The 17,631-nt window shown below is 44.2% G+C and overlaps 1 protein-coding gene across 2 annotated transcripts in view; it reads right to left on the bottom strand.

The window, feature by feature from the left end:
- The window catches only part of LOC141148841 (ankyrin repeat and fibronectin type-III domain-containing protein 1-like), a 582,481-nt gene that overhangs the window by 322,996 nt on the left and 241,854 nt on the right, over positions 1-17,631 (bottom strand). Inside the window, exon 1 of one of the 2 annotated variants that reach the window (XM_073636628.1) lies at positions 17,131-17,408. The exons of the other annotated variant lie outside the window; for it this stretch is intronic. Coding sequence (XP_073492729.1) covers positions 17,131-17,376 — 246 coding nt within the window. The 5' untranslated portion in view covers positions 17,377-17,408. Of the gene's footprint in view, positions 1-17,130; positions 17,409-17,631 lie in introns of those variants that run through there. 2 annotated transcript variants of the gene reach the window in all.

Raw genomic sequence — 17,631 nt, 5'->3', positions numbered from 1 at the left:
TATGTATGGATTCATGTTGTTTACAGTTTTAATGACAAGGGCATTCATCTAACATATTCATAGGGAAATAATAGACACAGAAGAGGTCTTTGGTTTAAATTCTGAATAGACAATGTTCCACCATCCACCATCTCTGGCCTTGCCACTTTAATTCTATGCATTCTGACCTTGCAAAATACATGAGTGGCTTTTCATTAAAAAGACATTAGCTAGAGACGCTGCTTGGGAGAAATCAAGGCTGTGTTAAAGGAAACCTGTCATGAGAAAAACACAAAAGCTGGTAATGCTTAGCTCTTAGCAACCTAAAAATGTGAGTTGCCTGGCTTTTAATGCTGACCTTCAGGCTTTAAAGCAGACGTTAGTCCTCATTGGCAAAATTTTGACATTGCCAAAATTGGCATTGCCAAAGCAGGGAGGACTTTTATTGCAGAATAGATATTTTATGTAAATTCCTCCTTCTTCCTATGCTTTCAAATGCACACAAGAGTTCATTTATTGCGTTACAGAGCTGTGCATGTGCAGTTCAATATACATGTTTGCCAGACCTCAATGCCACAATCAATAATCTCCTTTGCACATCCTCCTGGACAGGCCAATCAAGATTGCCAAAACTGGAACCTGGAAGAAGGCCGGGGGAAAAGATGATGAAGTCGTGGAGCTCAAGCTGTTGCATTGCTGGAGAGGAGGGAGTATTGGATGGTGATCTTCCTGATCTACATATTTGTTCTCATTCAGTGAAAAAGTACCAAAATCAATGGATCGGCATAACATCCAAGTAGTTACCATTCTTAGAAGGAGATCAGCAATTGCAGAGTATTTCTCCCATGATTTCTTTTTTTTTTACTTTGGATTAGCGTTGCACTAATACCAATACTGGTATCGGTACCGATACTAAGCATTTGCACGGGTACTTGTATTCATACAAATGCGCCGATACTAAAACCGATACAGACTCGGTTCACATATGTTGTTTGCAGTGAGATTTCAAAGCCCAGTCCGGTGCGTTTTGTTCAGTGGTTCAGGTGTGATTCCAATGCGAATTGTAGTGTACGAGATTAGAAATTGCACCTGAACTGAAATCTCACAGGACTCTTTTTCAAATTGCACTGTGAATGGCCTGCACATATGTAAACTGTAAAAGCTCACTTAAACGCACATGAAAACTGATGTGAAACTGATGTCTGCAAGTGAAATTTGTGCAGTTTTCCCATCGGTTTTCATGCATGTATGGTGTAAACCACCCCTAAAAAAACTCACATGACATTAAAAATAGGTATTGGTATTGGTGACTACTTGAAAAAAAGTATCAGGTCTCGTACTCGGTCTTAAAAAACTGGGAACCGGCTGAGATTCAAACCATGTGTGGGCAGGCTGAATGTACCAGGTTCAATCGATCAACGTGGGCACAACCAGCCTGCTGGATTCACTTGTGACTATCGCTAAAGGCTGCTATACATGCTAGCAATAATTACTGTCTACTCTCGGCGGGGATGGCTTACCCGCCCCATTTAAAAAATACCTGATTTTTCTGTACTTTTATCTGCAATAGTTTAAGTTGGTGATAGAGTCTCTTAAATGGGGGTTATACATTGCCCAACAAATGCAAGTGATGCAACAGACTCAAGTACCAAAGGGTTATGGGGTGCAACCCTCAATAGACCAATAACAAGACCCATTGGGGGGATTGTCTTTTACTTCCTGCCCAGGAAACACAAAAGTAAGAAGAAACCTCTCTATAGTGGTGGTAATTCCTGGATTGGATTAATCATCACTGTCTTATCTGTGATAATGGTCCCCAGAACAAATACACAGGATGGGGTGCCTTACCCTTTCCTATAGCACAGTGTCTTAGTGGTTAGCATTTCTCCCTTGAATTACTGGTGTCCTAGTTTTAGATCCCTTGCCGGGACAGTATCTGCATGGTGTTTGCATGTTCTCCCAGCGTTTGCATGGGTTTGCTTCAGGAGCTCCAGTTTCTTTTCCCCCTCCAAAGATATACTGGTTGGTAATTGACTCCTGTCTAAATTGGCCCATGTAAGCATGTGAAAGAGAAACCTTAGAGATCGTTCACACTAGCATTCAGATCGCTCTTCAGAGAGCAATTAACAGGTGGCGTGGAGGTGTTGTATCGCCTCCTCACTGCCTGCCTAAACCCCTGATCCCAGTACTACCGTGCTGTAACTCTGTGCATTGCAGAGCAGCTCTTTCACTTGCATGGGCTACGTTTCGTTGGCGTGATACCTGCCGAAAGTGAAAGGGGGTGTCAGGAAATGCCCTGTAGAAGGAATCCTGCTGCTGAAGCACATCTGCGAGCGCCCGCGCGGAAGTTTTGGCACCAGATGACCTATTTAAACAGGGCTTGCAAACAGAGCCAGTGCTGTCTGATTTGCAGCTTCCCTTGACCCCTGCTACCTGTAACCTGCTTTGAGACCTGTTCCCATGTTTGATCCGGCTTGCCTTTGACTATTCCTGCCTTCTGCCTGCACCCGACCCCGGCTTGTCCTTGACTTTGATCCTGCCTGCACCTCTTGTTACCACGCTGTCTGCCTGTTGCCAACCAAGCCTGTACTCCAACCTGTCTTTGCCGCTTCACCTGTCCTGGCTTCTCAAACCTGTGTGTGCCTGTTTGTGCTCCACATCCCTCAGGGCTGATCCGCTGAGCGCTGCTGCTAACATCCAGGTGTGTAGTATCCTGATATCCGCTGACCCAGCTCCACAACTGCCTGCTGTTCTGACATCTCATCTCACCAGTCCTCATCCCAGTGGCATCAGGAATTCCAGGGCAGTTCTTCTGACTACCAACCTGCCAGGCACTCATACCATTCTGCACTCTCAGGTCCCCTGTCTGCGCTAACCGGTCACCGCGAGTCAGATACGTAAGGGAGGCCTTCCTCTGCATTACCAGGCTCATCCACAAGGTGCGTGAAAACGTGACAGGGGGTATAATTATAGCCAAAGCCCCGAAGCAAAGTGCTGTGGCATATGTACACCGCTGGCTGCTGCCTCTGCAGCTAAAAGGGGTAACAGTTGGAGGGCAATAAAAACATAGCTTAACCATGGCGTTTTTTGTTGCCCCCCCCAACCACTAGCCTAAAGGAGCCCTAATTCCCCATTCACATTTTGATTAGCCGGAGCGCACATTCCCACTTGCGTTTTTTCATTTTGCAAGTTTCACTTGAATGGGCTGTCCTATCCATAACAAACAGGCCAAAGAAGGTGTGGAACGTAATTGCATTTCTTCAGCAGATGTTTTGGCACGTTAGTCACATGGCAAACCACGTGCATTCTAACCGCATTTGCGGTGTCTTTAAGAATGAATGGCACCCTAAGGCCCCATTCACACCTAAGCGTTTTGTAGCTTGAAACCTGAAGCTACAAAACACTGGAGGGGAAAGAATCAATTATTCTCTATGGAGATGATCTCCACTCCAAAACACCTGAAGCCAAAAGCTCCAAAACGCCTGAAGCTCAAACAAGTTCTGGAACGTTTTTTTTTTTAGGCAGATTTGGGCGTTTTTCTGCTTTTTACATTGGTGACCTTTTGACCTGGGCAAAATCGCGCGACTTTCGGCCTGAAAACGCTACGCTCAGGTGTGAATGGGGCCTAAGTGTGTTGAATGTTTTGCCGTTATTTTATTGTAATCCGGAATCCCAGACAAAATCCTGCAATTCTGCCTTCACACACTGTGTGCGAACAGCGGCGACTGTCATATTTGTACTCTGTACAAATCTATGGCTGGTGCTGCATTTGTTTAGATGTAACCGCACTTCTGATGCCTCCAGGGTCTGCGTTTCTGCGAGTTTTGGCCCCACACAAACAGGCCGCACCTAATCGGCCATAACACAGTGTGTTGCTGAGTCCAGAGGTGACAAACGATTCGCCCCCCGCTGCCTTAATTGTTGGCGCTATATAAATGTCTGTAATAAAAAAATACTCTAGTCAAAACGAAAAAATAAAATAATTGCCTTTAGACATTATACAGTTTAAAATATAGTATTGGCCCCTCTCGAAGAAGGTGCAATAACTGAACTCCAAGTTTAATGGTAGGCCTTCTCGGAAAGTCTTGACAGGTATTCTGGTCATGCTGAGATGACTCCTGTCTGGAATGTCAAAGGTCAGTGTGGATAGCAGTCTGTCAGACAAAGCCTTGATGGTATTATTTGTCTCCCTGGGGAAGGTACATTGCCCCTGAGGTATTCCAACCCCGAGGCCCTTATTATACACCTGCAGAGCTACAGGAAATTCAGCGGATTACCAGTCATTGTCAGACAAAGGAGAACTAATTGGGAATTAGTTGACACTTTATTATCAGCACCTTCTTCTCACCTCCAGCTACAAGCACGCAGCAATCAGTGTGTAAATGATGGAGGCGCACACACAACAGCTCACATACCAGGAATCATGTGGATAAGGAGTTAACCTTTGACTTAGTAAGACAAGAGGGCTTTCCTGTCTAATACATCAGGACTTCCCCAGACCTACAGAGCAGAAGGAGAAGCCGTCCAACTTTGTGAAATAGAAATAGAGTGCTCCCGCCAGCATGATTTGGATTTACAATTCCGCACAGTCATTTTAGATATATATTAAACTTCTATATTATTTCTATTTATAAAATGTATAGTGTTCCCACGGTCAACGGTATGACGCCAGTACTTCCCGCCATCACAATTATCCAAGAAGTGATCAGCACATCCACTTGAAAATAAAATCACTTTTTATTTCTAACATTAAAAAAAGCTAAGCCAGTAAAAAACATAAAAGCCCAAACATCTTTATCACATCGCCGCATCCGATCATCAGACTTATAATGTGAAAGAAACTTTTTCACGGGTGGAAGGAAAGAAAACCACTTAATTCCTCCCATCAACACAGTCAGTGTTAATGGGAGAATGCCTCCTGCTGCCTCCCAGCGGGGGGTGCTGGGAGCATGCCCAGCCGACAGAATACAATGGTTACTGGCAGTTGCTATAGCTGCTGGCAATAACCATATGTAGAAAAATTTGACATGCTAGTTCTACCCAAGTTGACTGATCAATCAACTTGGTTACAATTACCCTGCCCATACATGGATCAAAATTCGGCCGATCCATGCTGAATGAGCCGATTTTCGAACCATGTATGACCAGCTTAAGAGGTTATGGCAAGGAAGGCTTAGAACTGGTTTAGTGGAGGGGTTTTTGGTTCCTTGTAAGAGGTAACAGTTATGCTGAATACACACGAGCGGAATGTCCGACAGAAAAAGTCAGACGGAAGCTTTTCATCGTCTATTCCGATCGTGTATATGCCTCATCTGACTTTTTTTTTCAAAAATTCTGACGGACCTAGAAATGGAACATGTTCTAAATATTTCCGACGGAACCAGTTCTTATCGGGAAAACCGATCGTCTGTATGCTGTTCTGACGGACCAATAACGACGCATGCTCTGAAGCAAGTACGAGACGGAAGCTATTGGCTACTGGCTATTGAACTTCCTTTTGTGTTGTACGTCACCTCGTTCTGGACAGTCGGACTTTGGTGTGACTGTGTGTAAGCAAGACCGCTTGAGCGGAATTCCGTCGGAGTTTCGTCGGAGTAACTTTTGGAGTTTATTCCGACGGCAAAACCGGTCGTGTGTACGCGGCATTACAGTCTTCCCTGGTGTTTCTAAAATTCAGCATCCTTAGTTCACCCTTAACTACTTGCCATCCATCAGATAGTTGTCTCCTATGGGCCATACTTCCAAAAAATAGGTCATTTTGGGGATATTTGTACTGTCCTGGCCTTTTAGGGCCTCAAGAAATGAGACAGGCCATCAGTACATAAGAGTTGATACATTTCAAATATATATACCATAGTTTCTAGACTTTATAACTTCAGTCTTTTTTTTCCTTAAAGTGGATGTAAACCCCATTCATGAAATCTGACCTATGCACATATATCAGTAGTGTTTACTTAACTCTCTCCAAAGCCACAAGTCCTGTGTCTTTCTCTTGCTCCATTCCTCTGTTATCAGCATGATAACTTCTGACAGGTTTCCGACACAGGAGATAAAAGTAGCTGGAAATTAGTGTCGGGGAGGGAGCTTAGAGGTAGATTAGCAGAGAGATTGTCTCTTCAGACTACAGCTCTGCATGTTCCTTCATTCTGCCTATGTGGAGGGGGCAGGGGCGGCTCACCCGCCGGCCCACTAACTGATCCACCCGCCTGCCTGTCACTAATTTCTGGGGGGGGGGGCAATTCCCCCGTTGCCCCCCCAGAAATTAGTGACAGGCAGGCTGGTGGATCAGTTAGTGGGCCGGCGGGTGAGCCGGCGGATCAGTTAGCGGGCCGGTGGGTGTATCAGTTAGTGGGCTAGCAGGCGGATCATATAGGGGGCTGGCATGGCGGATCAGTTAGCGGGCCAGCAGATCAGTTAGTGGGCCGGTGGGTGAGCCGGCGGATCAGTTAGCGTGCCGGCGGGTGAGCGGCCAAACAGGCCAGTCGGCAGGTGGGCGGGTGGGGGAGCAGAGAGATGACATCATCTCTCACCGCCCACCCTGCATCACCACTCTCCTGCCCTCACTGTGCAGCCGCAGGTAGCAGAGAGATTACATCACCTCTCTGCTGCCTGCCTTCAATTTGGGACACAGCAAGTGACAATCTGCATCTGGTGGCAAGTGACAATCTGCAACGTATGGCATGTGACGTGGCAAAGAACAATCCACAACTTGTGGCAGGTGACGTGGCAAATGACAATCTGCACCTTGTAGCAGGCAAGTGACACAGCAAGTGACAATCCACAACTTGTGGCAGGTGATGTGGCAAGTGACAATCCGCAACGTTTGGGAGGTGATGTGACAAGTGACAATCCGCAACTTGTGGCAGGTGACATGGCAAGTGACAATCTGCATCTGGTGGCAGGTGACATGGCAAGTGACAATCCGCAACGTGTGGCAGGTGACGTGGCAAGTGACAAGCCGCACCTTGTAGCAGACAAGTGGCACAGCAAGTGACAATTTGCAACTTGTGGCAGGAGACGTGGCAAGTGACAATCCGCAACTTGTGGCAGGTGACGTGGCAAGTGACAATCAGCATCTGGTGACATAGCAAGTGACAATCAGCATCTGGTGGTGACATAGCAAGTGACAATCAGCATCTGGCAGCAGGTGACGTGGCAAGTGACAATCTGCATCTGGTGGCAGGTGACTTGGCAAGTGACACACTCGGGACTCCCACTGATTCTGCATTAGGGCAAGTTGAACTATTTTATATTCCAATGTAATAATAGAAATAATACACTTCAATCATCCTGATACCATAACAACCATGGTGCCATGATGTTTGAAGCACTGACACCAGCCATTTCCCCGATAAATTGCCTGCGGAAAAAAAATGTATTTTCTGGCAGTGCCGCACCCTAGACTAGACTCTGGATCTGCCCCTGGGAGGGGGTGTGTGCCTTTCCTCCAATCAGCTCACACACAGTGTATGCCCAGACTCCCCTCCCACTGCTGGAAGAGGAAACAAGATTTCTAACATGATCTGCACAAGAGAGTGTATAAAGCTGAAGACAGCAGATATACATGTAAAACTTATGTATGAGGATTTGTTTCATCTCTTTGTATCATCTGAGGCTGTTCACTTCACTGTGTATATGTGAGGGTTTACATCCACGTTAAGAAAAAAACAGAGGTACTGAAATACCACCAAAAGAAACTTCTATCTGTCACTACAGAATGATATAAAATTCATTTGGATACAGTGTTCCAGGACCGAGTAATTGTTAGTCAAATTATCACAAGGCTTAAACCTGAAAAATGGGCTGGACAGGAAGGGGCTTTACCATACCTCCCAACTTTTTGAGATGTGAATGAGGGACACCTATCAGCAAAAGTGTGAAGGCATAGGACACACCCCTTGCCACGCCCCATTAAAGGAGAATTGTACAAAAAAAACAAGATTGGTTAAAACCACAAGTGCTTTTTTTTACCACTACTATTCCTTTATATTGGCTTTTGGAATTTAAAAAATGCAGCAATTTAGAAATCAGATGAAAGGTTTAGTGCTGGGAAACACTTTTTGATAGATAAAAAGTGCATTTTATATACAGCTATATAGATCAGACCAAAATGAGGGACAAATGAGGAGGAATGAGGGACAGAGGGACATTGCTCCAAATCAGGGACAGTCCCTCCAAATCAGGGACAGTTGGGAGCTATGGCTTTACCATGCCACTCTTCTAGTGGTGAAGCTAGCCATTAAATCAACTTTTGTCCATTTGGGTAGTGCTTGCAGAGCCCCCCACTGCTTGCATTTTGGAAAGAATCAGGCAAAATGATGAAGCCCTTTATGGCCAGCTTTGAGGCTTGTTCACCCTGGTGCTGAGTATCAGAGCGCAAAATTTATCAGTCGTTGACAGGCATTTGGGATGCATTTAGAGCTTCACAACCTTAGGGGGTGGGGGGGGACAAAAGAAATAAGAGGATATAGGAAAAAAACATAGAGGAAGGTCTTTGTTTCATCTAATATTGATCAGTCTGATAAGTATGTATTTACCTTTTTTACTTATAAAAAAAAAAAAGAAAAAGAGCTTCACAACCAAAATAAAACGATGCACTGTTAAAGGTGGATTATAAGTATATGTTTGGACAAAATAAAAAACAGCAATCAATACATCTCTCCAATACATGATATACAATCTCCCATGGTTTACCCCATTAAAAATACTGCAAGTACAGAAAAATACCTGTTAGGATGGCCATACACTAGTAGATTTTTTTTCGCACAAACATTCGTATGGAAAATTTCTCAGCACATTCGATAACTTCTCAAATGTCATTCAAAGGTACTTCAAATTTGTGTTTGTTTTTAACATTCAATTTCTGAAAAAAAAATTGCAGAACGAAAACCACAGAAATTCATTTGTTCAAGGAAACAAATTTGAACCTGCTTCTTCAAACTTTCTCATCACTGCAGTTCGCTCTCATTTCTAAAAAGGAAAAGAGTACTGCATTGTGTTGTACTGACCCGAGCATTGCATGCAACATTTGGACCATGCTGTCCCATTCATTTCAATAGGTTACTCCTATGCCCCTCTCTACTTGACAAGGGTTGACAATGCAGACCAAGCAACCCATGTAAAACACAAGCAAAGTATACTCTCCTCTCCTTTTTCACACCGTTGTGTGCCTAAAGTTAAAGAAGACTTGTGCTTCACCCATGGAGGTAAATGAAACAGGTTCCCTTTAATGCTGGCCTGGGCGGCTGCCTTTACTCATCTTTCCTTCACTCCCTGCCACTGGATATAGCAAAAAGAACTACCTGAAACTTCTGGGTATGGTGAGCATATGATTCCCTGTCTTCTTCTTCGTACACACGATAAGAAAATCGGAAGTAAAACTTTGTACGACAAACGATCGGTCGACTATCTGATTGTTAGTATAGTGCTCTCGACAGGCGATTCCAACGTTACGGACGACAAAACCTGAAGGTGCAGGCTATAAAATGTTTACCATACGTGAACACAAAGTCCTATTTTCGTTTAATCAGCACATTTTTTTCGGAAAAAAAAAACGTAAGAGCAAGACTATGCTCAGAAACAAAAGAATACATTACAAAACAATTCAACACATTATATCACTTCCGAAGTTGTATTCGGTCATACGAGAATTTTAGTAAGTTGAGTAACCTCTTCACTTTCGATATGAGACTAGCATGGCGATTATACGTCCGATAATCTGATAGTGTGTACCAGGCTTAAGTGATAGTCAGAGCAGTGCTGCCTATGAGGCCGATTGAGGTGGCCACCTCTGGAGATACCCATGCTGCATTCACACCGCATTTTTTTTAGCATTTTTATAGCGCATTTTTATGCATGTTTTTAAGCCTCTTTATACAACCTTTTTAAGCGTTTTTGAGCTTTGTCATTTTAAGGAGCCAGCAACCGCCAACTTCCCAACCAGTGACTCATCGGTTAAGGAGCAGGCATGGGGCGGGGTCTCTGGAGTGACATCATGGGGGTGGGGTGACATCACTGGGTGACCCCACCCCTACTGTTATTTAGCAGGGGGAAAGTCGCTGTCATTAGGCAAGTGACAAGTGACAGGAGTGGACATGTTTGCAGGGCAGTAGGTTTTTTTTTTTTCATGTAGGTCAGAAGTCTGTGTTCATCATGATTGCCAATGGATTTACATCGGGAGACATGTTTATTTTATTTTTTTTATTTTTTATAAAGGACTTTTTGTTTTTTGTTACTTTTGTCATTTTTTTGCTGAATGAGTAGTGGTAATTAACAACAGTTGACTCATTCCTGTTGGCTGACAGCAGGGATGAGTCACTGGTTGTTAGGATGCTGGCAGGTCCTGCCTCCTAACAACCAGCACAAAACACTCCAAGAACTTGCCACATAATGTGCTAAAGCTTTCAAAAACATGGGGAATTGTGTGTTTCAATGTATTTCTATAGAGAAAAAAACACAAAAAAATGCACCAATTTGCCGAAATGGAGCTACAAAAGTACCGCTAGTTCCAAACTTTTTTGAACTTCAAGCATTTGGCTTCAGGTAACTTGGAATGGAGATGTGAACCATCTCCATAAAGAATAATTGATTTTCCTTAGAGCTACAAAAGCTTAGGTGTGAATGGGGCCTGGGGGAACGGTGGGTGGCAACAACGAGGCTGGAGTGCCCATACTGGGAATGTTCAGCCTGATGTATGTTCACCCCCTGAGCAGTACAGCATTATTGCTTGGATGAAGAGGGTGGCACAAATGGCTGCATCAGGCGGCATCTGCCCCTGGCACGGCCCTGATGCTGGTGCTTAGCAATTTCCCACTTTTGCATCCAGCACCATCATATGAAGGCAGGGAGAGTCCTCAGCCCTCTGTAAGCTCAAAGTCATGTGTGAACAGAGCAATAAGGAGATAATTGTAAGCAGTCAGGGAAGGGGGCATTACATTGAACCTCTTGCTTTGCACTGGATGGGCAAAACACAGGTTCAACATAATGACATCTGATGCACAATGGCTCCCAGAGCGTACATACAAACTAAGTCTATCAGTGTATTTGTCATGGGGGGGCTTATGGAACACTGTGACCATGGTCATTAAATTTCTCAGCTGTATCCTATTACTTTGTAAGAGGAGAGTATAATATATACACACGCAGAATATTTATCTCAACATGGATGAAGACCAGTTCAACATAACAGGATGCGGCTGAGAAATATTACTTTGGTGACCCCACTTGGTAGAAAACATCTCTGGCAGACATCTATCATAGAGCTATACCGATATACTGCTGACAACATCCATTCCATGTTTGCTGGTATCTCACCTGGTAATGTGTACGTTTATGTACATGAGGATAAATATGTAAAGTATGCACGTTTTACACGTGTGAGCAAATGCGTACAGGCTTGTCTTATGTACAGCAATGTTAATTTGACATAAGGTAATAGAAACTTGACACAACAGTGCTAAGAGTTCCCAGAGCAGCTGAACATAGTACTTCTGATAATGGTGACCACTATGCAATCAGGTCTGCATGATCTAGACCAGTGGTCTCCAAACTGTGCCCAGGGGCCAGATTCGCCAGAATCCCTTTGCTTGCCTTTATTCCGCTCTTGGGACACTATTTCATCCATTGATACCAACACAAGGGCATTATTCCCCCCCCCACCACCACCACCACCACCACCACCACTGACACCAATGAAGGGGCATAATTCATCCCAATGACACCAATAATGGAGCACAACACCTCCCAATGACACGAACGAGGGGGCACAATTTCTCCCAATGACACCAACAATGGGGCCCGATGACACCAATGATGGAGCATAAATCCTCTCAATGACACAAATGATGGGGCAGCATTACTCCCACTAACACCAATGATGGGGCACAATTACTCCCACTGAAACAAACGATGGGGCATTATTTTTTCCCACCGACATCAGCATCTCTTCTCCCCCCAATAGCAACAGCACAGCTCTCCCTAAAGTCTTATGTCGCGTACACACAATCGGAAATTCTGCCAGCAAAAGTCCGTGTATATGCTCCATCTGACTTTTGCTGGTGGAATTTCTGCCAGCAAAAGTTTGAGAGTAGGTTCTCTATTTTTCAGTCGGAAAAAGTTCCTATCGGAAATTCCGTTCATCTGTATGCATATTCCGACGTGCAAAAAACCATGCATGCTCAGAATCAAGTACGAGACGGAAGCGCTCGGTCTGGATTAGCAGAAGGAGCCCAAAGGCGCACTTTGTATGGAACTTCCCTTTTCTAGTGCCGTCGTACGTGTTGTACGTCACCGCGTTCTTGACAGTCGAAAGTTCAGAGAACTTTTGTGTGACCGTGTGTATGCAAGCCAAGCTTGAGCGGAATTCCGTCGGAAAAACCATCCAATCGTGTGTATGTGGCATTAAACTGACCCTTTGTTTAGAAATGTTGAAGACCCCTGATCTAGGTGCTGCAGCCCCCTTAAGATTGTGGAATCTTGTAACTGCACAGTTCTTCTATGAAGAAAGGGACATGTCCCCCCAAAACACGTCAGCTGGTACTATTATCCACTTGAACCTAAGGAGTTCAATAATGGACTTGCCTCTGGTTCCTGGGTTATATACAATGCTATTTTACACACTGGATTTGTGAGTAGAATTAGTTTCTTTTATCCCTCAATAAAGTGCTGGAATTAATGCACTAGGCATTCCCCCCCTTTGTCTTTTTGTTGTTTGTACAGCAATATTAATACAATATATGTGACCACCAGTACATAAAACGTTTTTTGCTACAGATGCCAACCCACTAATTTATAGTGGATTGGCATCTGTAGGGTACATGACTTGATTTACTCCACATTCACCATCAGGTGAACATATTTCCCAGCATGCTGGAAAAACACAGAGACTAGTCTCCAGCTGTTCTTTTTATGCCATCTTCTGTGCCCAAGCATGATCGTCCCCCATCCTCGCTCCTGCACTTAAATTGTGCCAGGCCAGAACACACTTCTGTTCTGTCATCTCTTTTGTCAAGAACCAAAGTGAATCATGCCAAAGTCAAACTGAACCATGCTCAGGCTCACCCATTCAAGTGCACCAGGGCATGGTATGCCGAACCATGCATGGGCACAGTACAGAGAGATCACACTAGTAGTCAAATGAACTGGACTCTGGGGGTCAAACATGCTCAGGTACGGAGTGCCTAGTGTGAGTAAGCCCTTAGAATGCATTATAGGAGAAGCCAGCACACCAAAGCTGTAAAGATAATGATTGTCTTCATCCTCACTTCCCCACAACCTTCCTATGCTCAAATTGTGCTGGGCCAGAACACGAATACGTCATCTTTACTGGTAAGAACCAAAGTGACCCATGCCCAAGTTCAAATGAACCATGCTCAGGCCCACCTCTTCAAGCACACCAGGGCACGGTATGCTGAAGAGTGCTGAACATTAGTACAGAGAGATTAGACTAGTCAAACAAAATGGACTTTGAAGGTCTAATATGCTTAGGCAGGATATGAAATTCCTAATGTAAGTATGCCCTTAGTTAGCATTATAGGAGAAGCCAGCACACCACTGTTGTAAAGATAATGCTTTTTTAATTTACAAAAAGTTATGTTCAGAAAAGGGTCCCACGTGGCTTTGAAATGTCGGCCCCCCGCCTTCTTGTTTTATTCTACATAAAACAGCCTTGTAATTACAACGTTGGTGCTCTGGTTTCCTCTATCATGCTGTATGTGGTACCTCCACTGCTAAGCATCTGTCTTCAGTGAAATGGCCAATAAGGTACAATATGTGTGTGGGGTGCTTCTATGTTGTGTTCCAGCTTTTTCTGATATAGGCTCATTTTACAGCTTTGGTTGGGAGGCAGTATAAATAAGCAGTTGAGCTGTGTGTTTTTTCCCTCAGATTACCACCCTTAAGTTGCAAGGGCAGGTGGACAGGGTTGTATTCTTGCTGCGGCTGCAATGTTTTCTTTCATGGTGCAGCAAAAATGATGCCCCCTGTCGCCTTTTATAGGGGGCAATAACACGCCGTGCTGCAACCTGCCTGCATTTTTACTGCTCCCCAACTGCCCCGTTAAAGTATATGTGAACCCTCACCTTGTAAAACAACTCATTCAGTTTAGACAGAATGAAAGGGAAACATTTGTGTATATGTGTATATATATATATATATATATATATACATATATACGTATTAAGTCCTCAATGAGCTTCCAAACCTCTCTGTTTCCCCCTCACTTCAGTTTGTTTGGAATGAGCAGTGCACATTAGTTCCGGAGTTCCGGGTCATGTGTACTGCAATATGTACACTACACTACCCATAGTCCATCTTGGGAACGTGCAAGAGACGGTGGCTATGTTCCTACATACAGTGGGACCATAGAGAACAAACGTAACCACCCTATAACAGTACGTCAGATCACAGCAGTAAAAAAAGAATTTAGAGGAGGCCGAGAGCAATAGAAGGGACTTTTTGAGTTAAGTATACGCACTTGAATATAATTTTTTTTAAGTGTCACTTAAACAGCTTATAACTTAACCACTTGTCACCAAATCACATACCTGGTACGTCATTTGACTTCAAGCGGTTGTAACGGAGTGACGCCTACAGCTTCAGGCATCACCCCAATACTGTTTTTTAGAGCCAACGGTCAGCTCTCTTGTAATAGCAACTGGAGTGGCTAACTAGCCACTCGGTTGCTATTACAAGCAGCGGCTGTCTTGGGATCTCCTTTCCCACCGGGAGACCTGAGCTACCAGCTGGCACATCTGCCGGCTGGCTGGAGACCCATACAAAGCCATAATCGGCTTTTTACGGGTCTCCGCTATGGTAACCCGGAGGCGAAGACATGACATCACTTCCGGTTTACCTGGCTGTCATCGGCGGCATTTTTTGAAACTCCAAAGTATTTAAACCGCCAATCTTGCCATTTTGAATGCTTTCAAGGTCAAACAAGGGAAAAAAAAAGGAAAAGAAAGGCGCCTCTAAGTGCAGTATGTAAAATTTAATAGAGTGCACAAAGGGTTAAAAGCACTTACAAGATTGTTGAGTGTTAAAAGACATGATAAAATCAGGAGTCCTCATCTGTGGTATGTGTCCATCCTCAGCACGGTGGTAGAGAGCAGTGTAGAGCCGTCCAGCAGCTGTAATGCGTTCTCATGCGTGTTGAAAAGAGGAGGCAGCAGGGAAGCCTGTATTCACACAAGGCTGATGGTGTCAGTGGAGAGAAGGGGGCGGTAACGCGTTTCGGAGCATGTGCGGCTCCTTCGTCAGACCTACGCCCACACTCCTCAAGCTGGCTTATAAATGGTGAGGGGGAGGAGCAAGGGGAGGAGTGTGGGCAGATACTAAATACACAATGATAAGGGAAGTGACAGATGTATTATGAGGACGGCCAAGACGACCGTGCACTCGCAAAATGGATTATTAACGTCAGTGCTATATACAATGAAGTCCTGAAGGAATTTGAAACAGGGGTACAGGGCACAGATGTCAGTGATTAAATTAACAATAATAAATAAATAAATAAATATATGTATATTTATTTATTTATTTATTATTGTTAATTTAATCACTGACATCTGTGCCCTGTACCCCTGTTTCAAATTCCTTCAGGACTTCATTGTATATAGCACTGACGTTAATAATCCATTTTGCGAGTGCACGGTCGTCTTGGCCGTCCTCATAATACATCTGTCACTTCCCTTATCATTGTGTATTTAGTATCTGCCCACACTCCTCCCCTTGCTCCTCCCCCTCACCATTTATAAGCCAGCTTGAGGAGTGTGGGCGTAGGTCTGACGAAGGAGCCGCACATGCTCCGAAACGCGTTACCGCCCCCTTCTCTCCACTGACACCATCAGCCTTGTGTGAATACAGGCTTCCCTGCTGCCTCCTCTTTTCAACACGCATGAGAACGCATTACAGCTGCTGGACGGCTCTACACTGCTCTCTACCACCGTGCTGAGGATGGACACATGCCACAGATGAGGACTCCTGATTTTATCATGTCTTTTAACACTCAACAATCTTGTAAGTGCTTTTAACCCTTTGTGCACTCTATTAAATTTTACATACTGCACTTAGAGGCGCCTTTCTTTTCCTTTTTTATATCTTCAGAGTTGCTTCTCCTCTAACCAAAGTGCTGCCAGAAGTGCCATCTCATCACTATCATCCCTCTGACCAGCTACCCACCTCCACCAGAGCGCCCTTATCACCTCTCTGTTTTAAAGGTCAAACAAGGGATCTGGGGTCTTTTTGACCCCAGATCCCTCCATAAAGAGTACCTGTCAGGTCCCTATTGCTGTCACAAGGATGTTTACATTCCTTGTGACAGCAATAAAAGTGATATAAAAAAAACAACAGTGTAAAAGTAAAAAAAATAATAATAATAAATTAATAATAAAGAAAAAAAATTAAAGTGCCCCCCCCCCCCGTGCTAGCGCAAAGGTGACATGCACACAAACAGAGATTGTCCCACACATGTAAAGTATTGCCGTGAATGTCAGATCATGGGCAGTAATTCTAGCACTAGACCGCCTCTGTAGATATAAAAGTAGTAAGCTGTAAAGGCTTTTAAAGTGTCGCCTATGGATAGAAAAATTTCCGTTGTTTGTTGCTGCTGTGCGGGTGTGCCCAGTTTTTAAATTGTGAAATGTTTGGCATCTATTTACTGGGCGCAACATCATCTTGGGTTTATTTACTGTGTTCTTTTTGCAATAAAATTTTACGTTTGAAAAACCGCGTGTGACATAAAAAATTGCAACGCTCGTCATTTTATTCTCTAGGGTCTCTGCTAAAAAATATATCATGTTTGGGGGTTCTAAGTCATTTTCTATAAAAAAATACAGATTTTTACTAGTAAAGAACACATTTAAGAAAAAGGCTGGGTCCTTAAGTGATTAACAACTTATGACTTCTAAGACACCAATCTTTTAAACACCCGGGCAATTAATGTACAATTAGAAGGACACAGCAAATTTGCAAATTTTACAACTAAGAGGGTAGCAGGGGAGATGAAAATTCTCTGTGCAAGTGCAGGCCTAGCAGATCCACTGGTGAATGGGCGATGAATGGGAAAGTTTAGGAATTGGTAACTCCATACAATGGGAAGGAAGGGGGATGAATGCTGCTAAGCACTAGACTAGTGAAAAGGAATGTCAGGCAAACCTTAAGCGGAGAAGTGAGGTTCAAGCAGTGGGGCACTCCTCCTCCTCTTCCTTTTTTCAACTTTCCCTCCTTTCTCCAGCCGTTTAGCACCAAAATTTTGCTCAGCAGTTCCTCTGTCCCGGCTGCCCCCCGACTCTTTGGCGCTGAGTTGCCCCTCTCCCTGAAGAGAGGGGCCCAGGGCAACGTTGGATCCTTCAGCCAGCTCCTATGGAGAAACCAGTGAGGGTTGGGGAGAGCTGGGTGCATGCTTTCCTCACACACTGCCTGTTGTACTTTTACAATCTGGTTGCTTGGCAATAGACTAAAAAGGCAAACTCCACAACAGAGAGAGAAAAGCACACAGCCAAATGCAAATCAATGCAAAGAAAAGTTTACTTTCACCTTCCCCCCCCCCCCTCCTTACTAGAGCCATCATACAACTTCCTGCCATGTCCTACAATTACAGAAGAATCAGTGGAGCATGACATACACAGCCGGGTTTGGGTTTGTTTTACCTAGACG

The sequence above is a fragment of the Aquarana catesbeiana genome, linkage group LG06 (genome assembly GCF_042186555.1).
Source record: "Aquarana catesbeiana isolate 2022-GZ linkage group LG06, ASM4218655v1, whole genome shotgun sequence".
Taxonomy (NCBI): Eukaryota; Metazoa; Chordata; class Amphibia; order Anura; family Ranidae; genus Aquarana; species Aquarana catesbeiana.
Note: the sequence above shows the minus strand (reverse complement) of the source record. Positions and strands in the feature narration are given on the sequence as shown.